This window comes from Podarcis bocagei (assembly GCF_964188305.1).
Source record: "Podarcis bocagei genome assembly, chromosome: 14".
In the NCBI taxonomy this organism is placed as follows: Eukaryota; Metazoa; Chordata; class Lepidosauria; order Squamata; family Lacertidae; genus Podarcis; species Podarcis bocagei.
The window spans coordinates 23,253,235-23,274,190 of record NC_138139.1 but is presented as its reverse complement, the minus strand read 5'-3'; the positions used below and the strand labels follow the sequence as shown (position 1 = coordinate 23,274,190).

The following is a 20,956-nucleotide window of genomic DNA, read 5'->3' as shown; positions in this document are numbered from 1 at the left end:
AGGGCAGACAGGATTCTTCCCCCAATCATGGAAAGCAGGACTAACTCATCCATGCCCCCTCCAGATGTTGTTGGACCACAACTCCCATCATCCCTTACCAATGGGCATGCCAGCTTGCGGGAGTTGAGAGTCGAAACACATTATAGGAATAATACAAATTATAGGGATTTATATTCCATTGGAGTCTTAGATACATTTTATGAACAGTGATCTTGAGGTAGTAATTAACTCAATCACTGCAGCAAAAATAGTAAGCACAAAAAAACCTGAATGGAAAGAAAAACCCTCACCAACTATCTTTGAATGAACTGATTTGATATATGGTTAAGTTAACCTACTAAGGGAGACTACAAGCTAACCAACCTAATAAATTTAGGGAGAAAGAGGTTCTTCTCAATGTACTGGAATAACAAATGCAATAATATACAGTTATATGTTTAGTAAAGGTAAAGGGACCCCTGACCATTAGGTCCAGTCGTTACAGACTCTGGGGTTGCGGCGCTCATCTCGCTTTATTGGCCGAGGGAGCCAGCAGGTCACATGGCCAGCATGACTAAGCCGCTTCTGGCGAACCAGAGCAGCGCACGGAAACACTGTTTACCTTCCCGCCGGAGCGGTACCTATTGATCTACTTGCACTTTGATGTGCTTTCGAACTGCTAAGTTGGCAGGAGCAGGGACCGAGCAACGGGAGCTCACCCTGTCGCGGGGATTCGAACCGCCGACCTTTAGATCGGCAAGTCCTAGGCTCTGTGGTTTAACCCACAGCGCCACCCATGTCCCTGTTATATGTTTAGTTTATTACAAATTTTGTCACAGAGGTATTGCACAACTTGAAAATAAATAAAAGTACTTTTTTAAAATAAAAAAGCACAAACCATGTAAACAGGCTTATATATGATACGATGTATGCATGTATTATACAGGTCCCAGTGAACACAGCAAAACTCAAAACCCCAGAAAAATAAGAAAGGGGGGGGGGAGGACGTATGGCAGATGTGGGGAACCTTGGATCCTCCAGATGTTGCTGAACTACAACTCACATCATTCCTGGCCATGTTTGCTGCAGCTGATGGGAGTTGTATTTCAGTAATACCTGGAAAGCAAAAGGTTCCCCAAAACTGACTTACTGGAACAGCAATAAAGGGTCTGATGAAGCCCCCGATTATGTCTAACATGTATTCCTTAAGGGCCCAATTGCTCCAGGGGTCAGTAGCTTCCAGTTCCTACCTAAACAGTAGATAAATCCAATTAAAGAGCAGATTAATCCTTAGAGAAGCCAAGGAATCCTCATGTACAGTGAAGTCAAGCTCAGTTTATTTAGTCTACAGGCCATAAACGTCAAATACAGTGTAGGATTAATCAAGACAACCACAGGGAAAACAACACAAAAAGTATACAGGTGCACACACACTGTCTTTTACGGGGAGAGTATGACAAAATCTGTAAACTATCAGAAATAGTTAAAAAGCAGAATCTATGTGGAGAGGATACTTAAATTGATAATGCATAAATAAATGCATTGTATACTGCATATGAAACTTAAAAAGAATGTACCACTGGACAAGTTACTGTGGTTATATGTTGTTCTTCTATTGACATGAGAACCAATAAATATTACTGTATTTGGATTTAAGAAAAAGGAATAGTTAAAAAGCACAGACAACTTTTAACTCTGGATTCATTTCCCCTTTAATAATAGTGACCTAGTTTTGATTGCTACAGAAAGGAATCTGGCTATATTTTCTGTGATCCGGTGGTTGGCAAGTGTAGAGAAAGCAGTGCGGAGATAAAACTTAGGATAACGTAAATAAATTCTGGGCGGCATTTTAAATAAATGTTAAAATGAAAACACTGACTGGGGAAGGGGGGGAGAGACCCTCAAAATACTACAATTGTTTGACTTTCTTCTTCTTCTAAGAAGATCCCATTAATGTTTTTAATGCAGTGTTGCAACATCTCTCCCTGCTCTCCAGAATTTACTCCTGATGCCAAACTTTCATCCAAAATATATCCTTAGCAAAATGCAGGGGAGAGAGAGAGAGAGAGAGAGAGAGAGAGAGAGAGAGAGGAACAACTACTCATCCCAGCAGCTGCTGGAAAGTATCCAACCACTTCGCTTTTCCGGAAATCCGGAATGGCAACATCATTCTCCAGTTCTACTGCCAAAAGGAGATGTAAGCGAAACTACGCAGTTGGCATTCTCCCTACAGCTTGTGAAGAAAGCAAAGAGTAAATATTGCAGGATTAGCGTTGCAAATGCCTGTGGGAACTAACGTGAATACAAGTACTTAAAAGGTTAAAGGGGGGGGTGAGAGAGGAGAGAAGAGAGGCACCCACGGAAACTTGAATCTTCCTCTCCCCCCTCTTTTCACTTTTCTATCGCATTTATTTATCGCTATTAAAAAATGCCACAAAGTCCTGGGTAGCTTGGGGGGGGGGAGAGGGAGAGCAGCCCACTTCTGACATTGTTTCCATGAGAGAGTTGGGCCAAAGGAAGCGACAGCTTTTTTTGCTCCTTTGTTTGCGATAGCCGGCTTCTGCTCGGCGACGAAATTAAACAAGCCAGCTTGCTCGCAAGAGAACTGAGTGTTCCCACACAGCGCTTACCCACCCACTCGATATCCTTCAGTGGAAGGTCTCAGCAAGGACAAAGGGATTCGAACACAAGCTTCCTGGAGGAACGGGGGGGGGGGGGGGAGACCGCACCAAAACTTCCCAAGCCAGTCAGCCGAGAGCACAAATAAGGACACTTGCGACTGTGCCATCCTCCAAAAGCAGTGTGTGTGTGCATGTGTAAACACATACTGACAGCCACAAGCATAATTTTGTATACGTTGATATCAGTGTCAGAAACTCAGATATATAAGCTAGGCACCAAATGGCTCTTAAAACTAAGGTTACAGTCGCCAAAATTGAATGTCTACTTGCCATTTGGGTGCAAGAGGGCCCTGAAGTCTTATTTTTCAAATGATGGCGTGACTATGGTTGATTTTCAGTTAAACATCTGGCTAGTTCGGATGACAACTTTGAGCTAGGTTAAGAGCTTTGAGACCTTAAAGAAGAAACTTCAATTGATCCAGGGAGAGTCCACATTTATAGTAGCGTATTCCGATCTCTTTTTCTTAATGGAGACTGCTCCTACTCAGGCTGCACAGAAAAAGCAATTTGGTTCCTGAAATTCATTCTGATTGTGCAGATAAAATATAGCTGATAGATTTCTATGGGAGGTGGTATTAGTGTGTGAAAACAGTCCAGATCCAATGATCTTCAGATGGTGGAGATGTCAGGTGCCATCCTGGCGCCCAGGCATCTTTGCTTGGTGCTTGGCTAATTTTGAACACTGGTGGGTGGGGCCGGGAGTAAAAGTAGGTGGAGCAATGAATTGTCCATTTACTTGTGTACAGTAAGCTGGCTTCTACACGCCCTTCCAGGTCCACCATCCAGGCAAGTGAGCATCATTACCGGAGTTCAAGGACACATTCCAGGAGGGCAAAAAAACTGCAAGAAGGGTGTGAAGCCAAGTCGGTTAGGAGCGGCCTGAGGAGATGGGGTGTGGTTGGAGAGAATCCCAAGGGCCAACTTCACTCGCCAAGCCCAAGGTTCCCCATCTATAATAATCATATAAGGGAAGGCATGATATGACTCTGCCCTGTGGTGCTTCCAATTAAACTGTGTCTTCTGGCTTTGCCACAGTTGGAGGCTAAGAGGCGATGTCAAAAGATGCAGAGAAGAAGTTGGCTTTTGATGAGGGCTTTAACGAAGAGGTAGAAGTGGAATGGAAGCATGGAAGGGAACCAACTGGGGTGTGATCGTGGAAAGGAATGAGCAGCAGATGGTGGTGGTGGTAGATCTGGGGGAATCAAAAGTTCACAGACGCAAGTAGAAATGAAAAGCAGGCAGGAGAGCCAAGCATTTGGGAACATTCTGCTAGGTATTGTGCCCCATTCAGAAGACGGACAAGGCAAGTCCAGAATCCATCAGCCCAAGGGACACAAACCTATTAAAACCCTGGAAGGTTTTCAGATAGGGGTCCCTCCCAGCCCTACCTGTAGATGACAGGGATTAAGCCGAGTGCCTTCTGCAAGCAGCACTTGTGCTCAACCACTAAGCCACAGCCTTTCCCAACAACTTTTCAAATAACCTGATCCCAAGCCAACAAGAAAACATAGGGAGTGGCCTTACACCAGGCCGGACCATCTAGATCAGGGTTATCTACTCTGACTGGCAGCAGCTCTCCAAGGTTTCAGATAGGGAGCATTCCTAGCCCTACCTGGAGATGTCAGCAGCTGGAGCAAAGCTGATGTTCCACAGCTAAGCTGCAACCCCTTTCCTGTCCCTCCTCTGTTAATGCTCTCCAACATCCAAGCAGGGTAAACAGGAAGCTCCCTTTTAAACAATTGAACATTTATTCTTCCCTTGTTTTCCCTACTGAAAGAGCAGGCAGTTCCCCTCCAGGCATGCTGAAGGGAAAGATGATGTTTTCCCTCTTTGTAATCCAGGCTTATTATCAATAGCCCCTTTAAATAATATTGGGTCTTCAAAATTTTGTGGTGGGTTTGTTTGTTTATTTTGCAATTTTGACAATGAACTGAGAAACACGCTTTGCTGTGTCCACTTTACCATAATACCTAAAACCCAATTCCCCTAAAATGAGTTCTAACTCTTTCTTAATCAGTTTATTTCATGCCTGTTGGCCCAGAATTTTCTGTCAGAAAATCTCAACCTTGTTTTGTGCTGTTTTTAAAGCTTCTAGCCCACAACAGACTATTGACAAATGTGTCATTTCTGCTGAAGCCTGGGAAACACTTCTAGCATCTTGCCCAAACCATTCATTGTTCTGCACCTATAAAGGTGAGGACTTCCCACTAAAACCTCAAGTGTGGAAAGAGGAGGAGGAGAAAGAACCCCAAGCCTCCTGGTGTATTGGGAGTGCATTCCAGCCTCCCAAGCAAACTAGGCCGCAATTGCGTTGTACATTTATAGCACCAACGGGAGCTACACAAAGGCAACCTTACATTTTTTTAGAATATAGGAGAAATAAAATCAGTTGAAATTAACCAGCAAAACATTTAAAATCCCTGCTGATTTGTGGGGGTTTTTTTTAAGTCTTCACTAAGTGCCGGACATACAACAGGGAAAGGAGGCCTGCCTGGTCTCAGGCATGAGGGAGTTTCACAGCACTGGACCCACAATATTGAACACTTGACTTCTGGTGAAACAAAGCCATCGATCTGAGCCATTATTTCATTTATTAAATGCTAGTAGCAAGAGCACCGCAGAATACCTGATTTTAACAGCTGATTTCTCAGTACTGCTTGAAATCCAACAACGTGAATACTTTCCAAATGGCTGCTGGCATGGAATCAAGTCATTTGTACCATTAAACCTGTTCAGTTGGACTCAACCAGGTAGGATGGGGCTCTTAATGGCTCTCCTCCCACTCAGAAGAGAGACACAGCAATGAGCAAGTTGGACAGTACCAAGCTGCTTCAAAGAAGGGGTCTCCCCCAGCCATGCATCCATCCCAATAAGGTGTTTTTGGATTAAGCGAGCAGGGGTACACCATGTTCAAAGAAGAATTGACTTAAAATGAGCTGGGGACTCCCCAATTCAATCTTCCAACCACTCAATTTCAGTTCCTATGATCAGTAATATGGAGATAATACTGGCTTACCTCACAAAGTTTACTTCATGAAATGGAACAGAGGAAGCCGTATTATCGACAGTGTATGGCAATAGTTTTCCAGGATTTCAGATTAGATCTCTCCCAGTCCTTCCTGGAGAGGCCAGCGACTGAATCTAGATCCTTCTGCCCAGTAGAGGCCCTATTACTGGGATATGACCCTTCTCTCTGGTTTCAACATTTGAATACATTATGTAACTTAAAATAAACGAAGCAAAACCCAATCTACCCAAATTTCTCTCCAGAGAGAATGGATTATGTTTGCCCACATCTCATATGAGGTTGGGGGTCTTCCTCATAACAGACCCACAGAGTATACCCTCCCAACCTAAATATTTCACTCCTACTGATAACATACCACAAATTTCTCCTTATATTTGGTGCTGTCCACTGATGCCAGCTGCATCTCCACTACATAATGGAGGCTGCTGCTTTAAAATAATAATCCATAGGCCCCTTCTACATTTCAAAACACACTGCCATAGTTCCATTTGCTCAACCCCACTGGATGAATACAAGAATGGATGCACTACCCATTATCCGAGCGGCAGGCATGTTCGTCCTAGTTCCCACATGCACATCCCAAAGCAGAAAACAAAAACAAAAGTGTTTTGTTTTGCTTTTATCAGGGGAAGGCAAACTCTGCCACAGGTGATAAGACTGCAAACAGTAGCGACAAGCACAATTTCACCTGTGCACCCAGCTGTAATAGTTACGTAAAACCACTAGGTACCACAATCAAAATCCATATATACTCCAAAAAAAAACCCACCTCTGTCCACAATTGCTTTGATAGAAAAGTGAAAGATCCATTTGAAAGCCTGAAATGGGAGAGGAGGGGCATTGTCGTTCTAAAAAAAATGCACTACATTGCACTTTTGAAGATTTGTCAGCATCATGTAGAACCCATTTCCGCAAAGTGGAGTCTCTCCTATAATACAACTCTCTAAGAGGAGCAACAGTGCAAATCAAAGGACCTGCATATTCTGCCTCCCTCTCAAATTTCAGGTAACACTATATCTACATGCTGCACACAAACACACCTAACCGCCATCTGGTTATGTGGTTCTATGATTTTACACACACACACACACACACACAAACACACACACCCCAGGAAGCCAGTACCCAGGGTAACTTCCGTGAAGTTATACATTCAGCATACAGAAGTGTTGATGCTTTTTCCTAGGCTGTCAATGTGTGGTGGTAGAATTTGCATGTTTGTGTTTTTCTCAATGCGAAGAAAATATTATCTGCACATACAAAGCTAGCCTTTATCCATATAGGGTCCTGCCTACCCTCCCAGTGTGGCAATGCTTTTCTTCTTGGGAAGTGTCCTGACATACTATCTTCCCCACCCCCCACAAGCTGCCCAAAGTGGTACCAGGCTATGGTTCAAGGGACACCAGAGAATGACAACTGCTGTAGCTAATCTGGTCAGCGCCTGGAAGAAGAGAACACCTGGGGAGTCTGGGTTCTATCCAATGGCATTGCTCAGAAGACACTGAGGTGTCCATCAGTGCAATTTGGAGGGGAACCATTTTCAGCTATCCCCGCCCCCCCCACCTCCTTGCACCCCTGCAAGAAATACCTCGCCCCTAAATATGCTTTCGAGTTTCCCACAACTTTCTTGAGCAGATTTAGAGAGGGCAAATAATCAAAAATTGCTTCCTTCCCCCTTCCATTGATGCTCCCTTACCATCAACTAAATTACACCACTGGATACAACTCTGAATATCTCCATGACCTCAAATTCCATCATGAAAGTAAAGATGGGTATAAAAAGATCAGGGATGGGGGACCTGTGGCCTTCCATTGTTACTGGACTATGGCTTCCATCATCCATGGCCACTAGCCATGCTAGCTGGGGCTGATGGAAACTGTAGTCCACAAATATCTGAACAGCCATAGGTGTCCCCCACTCCTGCAATAAATATATCACACCTGATCCTTCTCTGTCTTATTCTAGAACTTAGTTCAAGCAGTGGGCAAACAGAATTATCTGCAGTTTCAAGGTAATTTCTACCCAAATCCTACACTGGTTTTAAAACCGTGCCTTTTCGCAGACAGCTCCTGTCAACGATCACATTTCAGGTGTATGCGTTATTAGAGGTTGAGAGGAGTGTTATTGCTTAATGAAATGCTTTTTAGAAGGGGGCAGAAGTTAACCACCCATGCTTACTTTTCTGGCAGTGGCCGGAAGTCCAGCAGCGATAGCTGTATTCGTTGTTAATGGATGTCTTCTCACAAAGCGGCTTCTCCTCGGCTGTCCCCGGACACAAGTCCCCGCACTCCTTTGGCGGTTTATTCCCCACGATGTAGTTGTTTGAAACAGCATCCAAGATCAGAGACCAGTCCAAGGTAGAGAGGTAACACAGGTCAGAATTCTTTTCGATCCGGATGGCCCCCCGGGTGATGTTCCTCAGGTTGTACAGTCCAATTTCCTTGAGGTTAGTCATCTCAAAGATGACCAATGCGTAGTTGTAGAAAAGGTTCTTGCCGCGGATGACTGTGAGGTTAGGGAAGAGGTCTTTGAGGGTCTCCAAGCCCGCCACACGGAACAGCAGCAGATAGTCTGTGATCATTGTGAGTTTCGGGAAGCGGTAGTGACTGAAGTCCTCGGCTTGGCTGATCAACAAAATTCGGAGGTACCCTTCAATCACCGTACAGTCGTCCAGCTGCTTGAACTGCTCCACATTGTTACGAATGTCGATGTTTGGCCCACAAACTGGAAGGCAAATGATCGGGGGTGGGGAGAAGAACAGAAAGGACAGGATTAAAAAACAATACATGGACTCACCTTTAAAAGCAACGCTTAAGGTTATAAACAAAATTAAATAAAACAGTTCTGCGGTTTAGAAACGCTCAGGCCACATTTACACCATACATTTGAGTGGCTATCATACTACCTTAAACAGCCATGGTTTCCCCCAGGGATTCTGGGAGTTGTGGTTTGTTCATGGTGCTGAGAGTAGTTAGGAGGCCCCTGTTCCCCGCACAAAACTACAATTCTCCATGTAAAGAGGGACGGATCATTAAACTGCTCTGAAATTTGTAGCTCTAGGAGAGCAAGAGTGGTCTCTGAGTAACTCTCAGCACTCTTAAACTACCACCCCCAAAATTCTTTGGGGGAAGCCATGAGTGGTATGATATTGCTTTAAATATATGGCGTGGATACATACCCTGACAGAATATTATGGGTTCCAGTACAAAGCACCAGAGACCATTCTTTCCCTCTGTCACACTAACCTATTATGAGTCCTGCAAGTAATAGCATTAAGCTATTAAAGTTCTTTGAGAATGTCAACAAGAGGAGATCCAGTAGCCACAGTGTGCTTGGACTTCCTAAAAACTTTCAACAAAGTACCTCACCAAAAACTCTTAAGTAAGCTTGGCATTCATGAAATAAGAGAAGTCCTGGCGAAGCAGCAAAAGGCAGGAATAAATGGGCAGTTCTCCCAAGGGAGGGAATCCCATGCTGCCATGGATCTGTACTGGACCAAAGCTTTTTAAATCCCCCCTAAAGAATCTGGAGTTAGGGGTGAGCAGTAAGGTGGCCGTGTCTGCTGACGATACTAAATAGTTTCAGACTCAAAGCAAAAAAAAAAAAAAGGATTGTGAAGAGCTCCAAAAGTACTTTCCCCAAGTGAATGAATATAATGGCAAATGCAATTCAAAATAAGAAAGTTTATTTGTGAAAGCCACCTTACTTTCAGAGATAATCTCATGGAGTTTGTCGGGGCAATGACTGACCAGGAGTGAGACTTCGGGGTCACAGTGGCTAGCTCAATGAAGCTGTTGACCTAGCACGCAGCTTCCATGAAAAAGGCAAATTCCATGCTAGGGATCATTAGGGAAGGAGTTGAAAATCGAACTGCTGATATTGTAATGCTGCTATATAGAACGTTTTTATTGGGGGTGGGGGAGAGGGACCAGAGCTTTGTCCTCAACATTGCAATTAAGCCCACTAAAGTTACTATCCTGCTGAGGGCTGGGAGAGGAAGGAATGAGAGATCTATCCCTCTTGCAGCACACAGCTCCAATTCTGGGCACAGAAGCAGCAAGACATTTGGTTTCTATGCCAGGCACAGCCTGCTAGACAGCATGCAGGTGAGCAAGCAGGTTGGTGGAAGAAGGACGGATCCCAAGCAAGCACTTAAATACACGGTTGATTGTATTTGTTGGTTGGGGAAATGAGCCTGGACCATAAAAGCCACAGCTTGAAGTTGGTTTGCTTCCCTAAATCACAGTTAAACCATGGTTCACCTTGCTCAAGTTTGGAGCAGCCAAGTGACTGCAGTTGGCTCAAAACAGGAGGAAGAAAGAGGCAGGAGAAGCAGAAACGCCTAAGGTTTGAGCACGAAATGCTAAAAAACGGTGGTCTGATGTTGTGTCAGGGAGGCCACAGAGAACCCAAGCCACTTCCTACACCCAAAGCTCCCCTTGGGGTCTGTTTTTTTGACTGAAGACAAGAGTGACAGCACTGGAAGACAAAGTGAGAATATACCTAGGGCACCATTTTTAATAGCCATTTAATAAGACTTCGCTATTCATTCCCCTGAAGGACCATTTAAGTTTACAATGCACCCAGAGTTTTGAGGTTCTGAGACCAAATTCACATGATTTAATAAGATTTGAATGTTTTTCAAGAAACAGTATCTGGCATTTTTGCTTTTCTTTTTTACACCTGCCTTTGCCGTTTCGTCCCATCTTGCCTTCCTTCAGAAAATTCAACTAACGACTGCACAACACGTTATTTCTTTTTTTTGTTCATTTCGCCCTGAAATTAATCTATTAGAAAGACAAACTTGATCCCAGTTCAAAGAGGACTACAGTTTCTTTTTGGCTGTGTTCTGTTTTCTTTGGACCACATTTTACACACAGAGGAAGTGTGTGTGTGTGTGTGTGTGTGTGCGCGCGCGCGCTTGCGATTACCGTGGTGCATCTTCCAAAGGACAAAACTGAGGACTACAATGTTCTTCATTCACCATTTTTAGCAAACACTCTGCCACTTCCTTCTAACTAGTACGCAATCCAGAGAATTTATATAACTATGCTTAACCTCTAAAGGAACACAAGCTTTACTTCATACTCATTTTTATATCAGCAGATGGATGCTATGCCACCCAGAGAAGATAATGAGTTACTTTACTCTCAAAGAAAATTTTCTTTTCTCTTTTTTTTAGCTCTGATCAACACATTCTCCTTGCCCAGATCGACTCAGCAGATGTCCAAAAAGGGCTATTAAACATGTCAAGGTTCTGACAAAGAAGTTACACGAGGGTACAGATATCCTGAATATGTGGGGGGCAAATCCAAGGGCAGTTCAACCTCGATAACCAATAGCTTAAACTTTCAAGCATAAATATGATGGCAAGCACTCTGAAACAGGTGTCTCTGCTATGCCCTATCATGACCTTGCAAGTACACTCTAAACTTCCCCGTTAATACAACTACCTATGTTCCCAGTTCAAACATGTCCCTGTGAAGTTTCTCCGTATTTAAGCATATCCCCCCCCCCCGACTCCCACTGGCGCCCAGAAAATGGACCCACTGGCACTGCTGGCTATGGATGATGGGAATTGTAGTCCAACAACATCTAGAAAAAGACTGCGGAAGAGTGGGGAAAATAGCAACCAAACTGGTATCTCTTAACCAGCCTTTTCTCCCCTGAAACTGAGCATGCGAGAGCCCTGCTGAATCCGGCCAATAACCCACTTATTCCAGTATCCTGTTCTCACAGCTGCAAACCAAGCAGCTGTGGGAAGCTTGCAAGCAGGCTCGGATCACAAGAACACTCTCTCCACCTCGGGTTTCCAGAAACCAGCATTCAGAAACACTACTAGTAGCCACTGATAGCCTAAACTACATACACACTGTTGGTAGGAGCACGGACAAGCTAAAATTCCCAGGGTGTTGCCCCTCTTCCCAGGGAACTCTGGGAATTGTAGCTCTGCAAGAGAAACAGGGGGCCGCTAAACAACTCTCAGCAACTTAACATACTATACTTCTCAGGATTCTTTGGCAGAAATTGACTGTTTAATGTGGTATTATAGTGCTTTAAATGTATGGTGCGCATTTGGCCTTGGTGCAAGGAAGTTTCCTGCCGTCCTGTTTGTTTCTTTGTGTGTATGTTTTAAGGATTCTCTTTAAAATCTCCTCTGAAAAAGGCCCAAGCAAGTGACTAGACTTCCATGATCTGTTCCCTTTGTAACCTCAAGCCACAGCAACAGGAAGCACAGCTTTTGCTGCTTCAAAGGCTGCCTTTCAATATGAAAGAGAGAAACAAACAATCAGTCTTAGACCCTCCCCAATAAATCTTGGGAGCAGATCATCAGGAAGTAAGGGGGTGGAGAGAGGTCTGATGAATGCAAAAAGGGAGAGAGGCCCCCCACCTCTTATGAATAAACCATTCCTTCATCCAGTGAACTATTAGGGTTAGGAATTCCAAAAATTCAAAGCATGTTGCATTTCCCCCCTTGCAAACCTAAGCAAGCCGTGGGGTGGAGCCTCAAACTTAACCCTTACACCACAAGGAGGATTTTTCTCAGGCAAAATATCTGTATAGCCTAACAACAACAACAACAGCAGCAGCAGCAGCAGCAAATTTTTATTTATGCCCCACCCATCTGACTGGGTTGCCCCAGCCACTCTGGGTGGCTTCCAGCATATATAAAAACATAGTAAAAGGACACACACACACACATATCCATCCTCAAGGAGCCATTTGTGTATGTTACAAGAGTTTCCTAAGCAGGAACTTCCAATCAACTAGATCGACTCTCCACTGTTGCATACAAAGTTAAAAATATTCCACTCCTTTTTGGAATTCCATTGTTGCTGGAGTGGTAGAGTGGGGGTCATGGTACAAACAGAGACCTCAGCAATATGTGGCACTTTATTTTAAAAAATCGCTCCTTTGTAAGGGGGGGGGCAAGCCTCATTCTAGGTGTGCACTGTAGGTGCCCAATTTGCCAGGACCCAAAATATCATAAACAGAGAATGGAGTGCTGCGGGAGCACCCAAAGCAGTAAAAGTTTGGGAAATTTATGTGGAGAATCATGGCTCAGTGTTAGGGTAACCGTGGTGCAACAGAAGACTGTAATGATGTACCAATTCGCATATCTGTTTGGGCATATTTATAATGGGAAAGTGGCATACAAATTGAAATAAATAAACTTGTGTATTTATCTAAAATAAGTAACCACCAGACATGCAAGTCTCCAGCGATCTCACCTCTAAAAGACAACAAATCCAGGTAAGGATTGCCCTGCCGGAACCTCTTAGGACTTGGTACGCTCAAGAACACATTCAAATGGGAAATTATGAATGCCATCTAGCCTTCAACAAGAAGTTCACACAGTCAAAGCCCTTGTGAGAGGCCCAGCAACCAGTAGGGAGAGCTCAAACAGCTCACCATCACTAAGCAGGAGCACTTGCAAGAGAAGCTAGTCTCTTCTACCACCCTGGCCACAGTCACACCACTACATTTAAAGCCCTTTAGAAAATAGTCATGGTTTCCCCCAAAGAATTCTGGGAACTTCTGTGCATTAAGAGTGCTAAGAGATGTTAAGAGACCGCCCAATTCCCTCACAGGGCTACAATTCCCAGAGTGGTTTAACAATTAATCTCTTGCCAGGGAACTACAAGAATTGTAGCTCAGGGCAACAGAGAAAGTGGGTCTCTTAACAACCCTCAGCACCCTTAAACTACGGCTCCCATAACTCTTTGGGGGGAAACCAGGGCTTTTGTATAGTGACTAATTGTATGGTGTGAATGTGGCCCAGAGATAAGGGCCACAGTTCAATGGTATAGCATCTGCCTTGCAAGCAAAAGCTCTCAGGTGCAATCTCCGGCATCTCCTGGAGAGCTGCTGCCAGTCAGTGTAGACCAGTGTTTCCCAACCTTTTTTGGGCAAAGGCACACTTGTCTGATGAAAAAAATCTCGAGGCACACCACCATTACAGCCCCGTGACGTCAGCGCGCAGCGTCACGCCGGGAGGGACGCACGAAAGTGTAAGTTTCAATTTTTTCCCTCCCCCTTGCCGGGGAACCTCCAAGCTTTGGGGGTGGGGGGGGAGGAGGCAGCAAAGCGAGGCAGGAAGGAGAGTGCGGATTGGCTGGGTGAGCTTTGGCAGGGAATGAGAGCCGCGAGGCGGGCGCTGCGGACGGAGGCGCTGCCCGCCGAGCTCGCAGGCAGCCAGGCAGGCAGACGGCGAGAGCCCCGCGCTGGGCGGCCTCTCCTCGCCGCCGCCGCCCCGCCTCTCGCCGCCCGACTCGCCCGCCTCCCTCCAGGCAACATCTCGCGGCACACCAGGCAACATCTCGCGGCACACTAGTGTGCCGCGGAACAGTGGTTGGGAAACACTGGTGTAGACAATACTGAGCAGTGTTAGAAACTCAGATATATACAGTAAGCTAATCACCAAATGGCACCTTAAACTTAGGTTACGGGTGCCATTTTTCCCCCTCAGGGGGGGTTGTTGTTTTCATTTCCGTACCGCTTTATATTTTAAACAAAAAAATCTCAAAGTGGTCTACAACACATTAAGACATCAAATAAAACAACCCAGAAGAAAACAAACTCAAGCTTCAAGGAAAATATTTCAGATTCTTCTCTGAGTGACATTTTGCTTTCCCCATATTTATTTACCTACTTAATTAATTCATATAGCTGCCCCATAGCAGATGTACTCTAGGCCGCCAGTGTGGTGTAGTGGTTAGTGTGTTAGACTAGGAGGCCAGGGTTCAAATACCTACCCGGTCATGAATCTCACTGGGTGACCTTGGGCCAGTCACTGCCTCTTAACCCACTCACAGGATTGTTGTAGGGATCAACTGAGGAGGGGGTGAACTATGTGCTCCTAGGATAAATATAATTGCAATAAATAAGCTATTCTGCTTAGCTGCGTAACAAAACTGGAGGGGTAAGCCAGGTGGAATATTTTTTCAGCCTTGGGAGGGTGTTGGTGATGCTTCTGCCACCACTGCACCCACTTCAGCCTAGGCACAGAAGCTCTGGAGCAAGCACAACACATTAAGTCGACAAGGGCTGTAGCTCAGTGGTAGAGCATCTGCCTTGCAAGCAGAAGGTCCCAGGTTCAATCCCCACCATCTCCAGATAGGACTGGGAGAGAACCCTACTTGAAACTCCAGAGAGCTGCTGCCAATCAGTGTAGACAATACTGAACTAGATGGACCCAAGGGTCTGACTAGGCAGCTTCCTATGTTGACTTATTCTCTCCCCACCACCACCCTGCAGAGGCCCTTGTGTGATAACTGAGCCGAGCAAATGTCACTGCCTTTGCAGATCCCAGATTCTCCTCCCACCTGTTGAATCTTGCAACACTCATGGCACAGTTGGCAGGGTTGGGAGGACTGGAGCATTACACATCGCTGGGCATTTGAAAGAAAACAAAAGAACTGGGAACAAGTACCCGGGGGAAGCAGGAAGGGGGTGACGAAAAGGTACGAAAAACAAATGCAGAGCCAACCTACACAAGCTTTGTTCTAACAGCCAGAGAGCCTGTGTGGTGTAATGAGTGGGAGTGGTAGACTAAGATACGGGAGATCAGAATTCAAATCCCCACTCAGCCATGAAGCCCACTGGGCGACACTGGGCCAGTCATTGGCTCTTAACCTAACCTGCCTCACAGGACTATTGTGGGGGCAACGGGGAGAGCCATGAATTCCACCTCAAGCTTTAGGCCTGGGCGATGTATTGATATATTGCCCAGGACCAGTTTGAGGGCCAGAGAGCGAATACGCCTTAGCCCAGCAGTATATCATGGCTGGGGCTTGCCTGTGCCTTACGTTCTCCCCTGCCTCCTTCCTCCCTAAGCCTGGCACTAGCAGTGGCAGTTTCACCCTCTGCGTGGCAGGCACTGGAGGCAGCTGAGGCAGTTTTGCCCTGGCACCTCACGGGACCATGGCTGATACAGCTTGTTCCTCCCTCCGCCTGTCAACATTGCAATGTATTCCTGCGCGATGCTGAGAAGCTGGCATCGCCCAGCCCTACTGAGCTCTGTGGAAGAAAGGTGGGATATAAATGCCATAAACAAACAGGCCCAAAACTTTCCCTCAACTCGGATACAGCCACTCCAGTATGAAATCTGCAACTGTGGGAGACCCTTCTCTAACCTTAGGAGCCATTTTACACTTTAAAAAATAAAAGCGAGAAGTATTTATTTAATACACTGATAGGTCACCACTCCTCTAAGGAGGAGACAGAGTGGCATTATGTGGGCTTATCTTCCTATCCATTTTATCCTTACAACCCTGTCAGGAAGGTAGAGATCATGTGACAGGCCCAAAGCTGTGTAGTAAGCATTATGATGGTGTTATGAAGATTTGTACCTGGTCTCCCCAGTACTAAGGCTGGGCTCCAACCACTACACTGCACTATTTGCGGCACTTGTAAAAGAGGAAGTTAGTTCCACTGAAGTAAGATGCATAAACACAGCACTTCTGCTAGTGGAGAGGCAAGACACACCTCTTCCTCACCCTCCCATTTCTATTCAACCAATGGTGGAAACCTTTTATTTGCTTCCAGTTCCTTTCTAAGCAAGCCCAGAAGTCCCATTTGCCTAGTTACTGAGGCGTTCCAAAATACTGTGAAAGCAGATGTCTTATTCAACCCTGTGCAGGGTCACTGGCTAAGCTGCTCATGCTACCTCTCATTCAACTACTGCCCATTTTATTCCCCTCTCCCCTCCCCATCCACCCAGTCCTAGTAACAGGTAGCATACATTTATTTCCTCGGTTAATCAATTTCCCAGCATGCTATTTCCCCCCTTCCAAGAGAGTACCAGTTCAATGTGTACCCCCAGTTGCAATATCACGCTACGCTCCAATGGTTACTGTTCACCTTCTGACTTTATGAAAATTTAGCTTCCTTAAAAAACGGGAACAGAAAAAAGTCACTCTGGTTAAGTTCATTGGCTCGCAAATCAACTCGGGGCTTCCAAAAATGTTCTCCCAGCCACAATATATTTGTGTTAAATTTTGCAAGGTCTAAAGTAGAGCTGGGGGTTGGGACTAATGACCCTTAGTCTATAGACTAAGGCAGAGGTTTTTAAACTGTGATATGTGAGTTCCCTTTGGGTGGCTGGTGAAAAGGCTGCAGCACAAATATATCTGTACTCAGCCCTGCACTCACTTTCTGTGATGTAATGATGGAGGACGAAGATGTACACAGCAAGGGGTCCATGGTTCCAAGATGCACATCTTTTGCTGCACACAAGTCATCTGGCTTGATGAAGGTGTCAGTCGCCAATGTGGCGCCCAGAAATCTCCTTGCTGTTGCAATTGGACCAGCTCTGGTTGCAAAACATGCCTGGTGCCTGAGGAATTTTGAGCACTGTTTATGGAGGGACGGAGAACTGCCACAATTGCACAGCTTGCTCCCAATCATGTAAGGGCTGTGTGTGGGCCTCCCCTGTGACCACCCTCTGCAGAGCACAGCCCACACTCCCATCTTGGCCTCAGTTAAGAGGTCAAACCCCGATATGAATGTTGGGCCCTAAATACAATCAGGGACAGGCCCCAGCGCTAGACATCACTTTACATGTAGAGATGTTGGCAGAGGGGTTCAGCACCTGCTTTGCATACAGAAGGCCCCAGGTTCAATCCTTGGCAACTCGAGGTAGGGCTGAGAGAACCCAGCCCAAAATCACAGAGAAGCACTGCCAGTCAGGGGTTGACAAGACTGAGCTAGATGGACAAACAGGGAAGCTTCCTGCGTACAGGGAATCCATGGCTTCCCCATTCCAAACAGCTCAGGTAGTTGAGGTGAGAGTGGTTGCTCTCCAGGTTTCTCAAGCAACTGGAGCAGAGGTCACAGGGCAATATCAATGGCCACGAGTTCCCCACCCCCACCCCCCAGGAGTTTCTTTATTATCTGGGAAACTTAGAAAACAAGATAGCAGCCCCTTTGAATTTCGTAGTAAGGGCAGGATTGTGCTGATAGCAAGAAGCCAAGAAGGTCAATGGTTTGTTTGCCGTGTGCTGAGCCACCCTTGCTGCCTGCTGCTACAAAGCGTTGCGCTTCGCTCGATTCCCCTTCCAAAATAATAATGCTCCTTCCCGCCCCGCCCCCACACACAATAGAGTAAAATTCAAAACACAGCAGATGTAAAGTCATAGCCAGCTGGACCACAATATTGGTTCATACTTCGAAGTAAACAGGGCTATCACTTACGGTGTGCTGTAGCATCAATAGGTTTACACATGATAAACATTCTCCCTGACCGCTTCCCATTCCACAACCACCACCCCCCGCCTCCAATTTTTTCAATGCTTATTTGTTGGCATCACAGAGTTTAATGCTATTTGCTGGCATCACATAGGAGATGAAGTCACCAGGTTCAGCTAGACTCATCTGCGCACGGAAATGGGAGGCATGTGGCTGAGAACGACTATTACTAGCATTAACTCTCGCCCCACCAGGAAAAGAGTCACCTCCTTAAATCTTTAAAAGATGTGCACTTGGAAGTCACATCCAAATTGGTGAAGTTTTCTCCCAAGTATGCTAAGGTTAAAGCATCCAGTGAACATTGCCTTCCACAGAAAGGGAATGCAAAGGGGCTTTTTAAAATAATAAAAAAGAAACAACGACCCAGCTACCAATTAAGACCATTGCAAGTGGTCAACATTGCCACCAACCTTAAAAAAAAATTAAAATTTAATGCCCTAGACCAGGGCGTCCGACTCCCAAGAGACTGTGATCTACTCACATAAAAAAATGGCAGTGATCTGCCCCCTTTTTGGGGGGTTCAGGTCAAAGTTTTTGAACTTTTTTGAGAATAATATCCCATTTTTAGGGGATTCAGGTTTTAGGGAGGAAAATGTCAAAAGTTAGTAAAGAAGTAAAGGTGCTCGCCAAAAGATCGCTAGGAAAACAATCAACCTGTTGGGACACCCCTGCCCTACACCAGTGGTTCCCAATTAGCTAAGTAATGGAGACCCAGTTTTTTCAAAAGCCAAGCCATGAATCACTTACTTTTGAAACTGTTGTTATCTTGGTGGTAGTTTTTGTTATGTGAATGGTGCCATCGGACGCTCCAAAATGCCCCAGCGCCAAACTGGGACATGCGACTTCCTGGCTGCGCTCCCACAACTTACGTAACCTGTGCGAGAGCATGGTCCCCAAAACATGTTGTCCCAGACAGCTGACGGGTATGTGGCACAGACCTCTTGGGGTCTGTGGACCACCAACTGGAAACCACTGTGCTAGCTTGTACTTGTAAGGAAAGTGAGGCCCTGAGCAAGTTTTCTTTTATTACTAGAAAAAAAAACACATAGCTGTTAGCTATTGTGTTATTTTGCTGTTGGTTCCTGGACAATGGGCTCAAAGACAACAATCTGGCTGGCCAGACTCCTAGAACGGCAACTTCACAGTCATTGTATCCCCACATCTTCAAACCTAAGCCAATGGCGGAGTGGCAGGAGCTGTGAACAAGCCAGGATAGCAATCAGTGGCAGATGCCCAAGTGCCAGAGCACCTGCTTTGCATGCCACAGGTTCAATCCCCAGCATCTCCAGGTAGGACCGGCAGGTGAGGAGCAGGGAACCACGACTCTAGCCGCAAAACCTGCAGAACATTTGCCAATCAGTGTACAGGACACTGAGGTATATGGGCCAACTGCCCTGACTCTTTCAGGCACGTTCTTATGTCCCCAAGCCTGAGGTACTGTATTCCATGCCTGCACAAATTGCGAGCCAACTGCAACCCATCCATTACATGACCTGAAAGTGGCTAGTCATAAAAAAAGAAGGCTTCCTGCAGCCCAATGGAACATTGTAAATGGCTGGTCAAACATAAGTTGCACAGGTCTGCAGTAACTCAGTGCTCCAGATTATTAAAAATAAAAGGATAGATCTAAACAGTCGATATATAAGCTACCGTATTTTTTGCTCTATAAGACGCGCCAGACCACAAGACGCACCTAGTTTTTGGAGGATGAAAACAAGAAAAAAAATATTCTGAATCTCAGAAGCCAGAATAGCAAGAGGGATCTCTGCACAGCGATCCCTCTTACTGTTCTGGCTTCTGGGATAGCTGCGCAGCCTGCATTTGCTCCATTAAGATGCACACACATTTCCCCTTACTTTTTAGGAGGGAAAAATTGAGTCTTATAGAGCAAAAAATACGGCAATCGCCAAATGACACCTTAAACCTAGGTTAAGGTCACCACAATGGAACATCTAAGTGCCATTTTTACATGAATGTTGTTGTTGATTTCATTTCTATACCGCTTTATATGTTAAAGAACAAATCTCAAAGTGGTTTACAACACATTAAAACATCAAATAAAACAATCCAGAATAAAACAAATTCAGGCTTCAAGGAAAATATTTCAGATCCTTCTCTAACTGACATTTTGCTTTCTGCAGTCACCAACCTGACATCCACATGGTCGTAATTAGACCCACGTCAGTCGCAAAACGCGCCTGGTTAATTTCCAACACTGAATCTGAACTATTGTATACAGTGGTGTAGCTGTCTTGGGTCATATAACTATTTCTGCAGCTGGGTCCCTTGTCTGCAAAGTTCCAGAGCCAGCCAGCCAGCCAGCATGGAAGCGGAGCGTTTTAGTCACTGTACGCTCCAAAAGCTCCAAAGTGTTTAGGAACACTTCAAACATATGGCACTTCAGTTTCAAGAGAATGGCGTGCAAGTTCTCTTACGTACAATGCAACTTCACGGAAAACAACTTAGGTCGCTTCAAGATAGGATACTGGAGCACTCCAAATCCATTTCCCCATGTTAAGCTCACAGAAAACAGTATATCAAGCTGAAAGACAACACATGAAGAGCAGCATTGATCATTGCAATGCATTCCTAATTATTACTGTTCCATAATTATAATATTATTATATAATCTGAGAAGGATGCATAATCTTAGAAGGTTGTGACTATCATGAAGAGATGCCTGCACTTCTGAATTTAAAACAGTGACTGTAGAACGTCTTTTGGTTATTATCTCAGCTTGGGAAAATGCACCATTTATTACAGGGCTAAGGAACTTCATTCTCAGCGGCCTTCAGCACTCTATTTCTGGCTCTGGGGACTCTCCGAAGGCCACACCCCTTACCCCTCACCAGCCCTGCTTTACAAATTTCTTGAGTGCTTTTGCCTGCCTATAATGTGTCTTTCAACTCTGATAATGCTTCATGCTTGTCTTGATAGCTGCACAGAAAGGGAAGTCATAGAATCATAGGACTGTAGAGCTGGAAGGGACCCAAGGGTCATCTAGTCCAACCCCCTGCA

At 45.3% G+C, this 20,956-nt stretch overlaps 1 protein-coding gene across 1 annotated transcript in view; it reads right to left on the bottom strand.

Moving 5' to 3' along the window:
- Positions 1 to 20,956, bottom strand: part of IGF1R (insulin like growth factor 1 receptor) — a 190,665-nt gene that overhangs the window by 160,626 nt on the left and 9,083 nt on the right. The window contains exon 2 of the mRNA XM_081171034.1: positions 7,868 to 8,413. Coding sequence (XP_081027160.1) covers positions 7,868 to 8,413 — 546 coding nt within the window. The remainder of the gene's footprint in view (positions 1 to 7,867; positions 8,414 to 20,956) is intronic.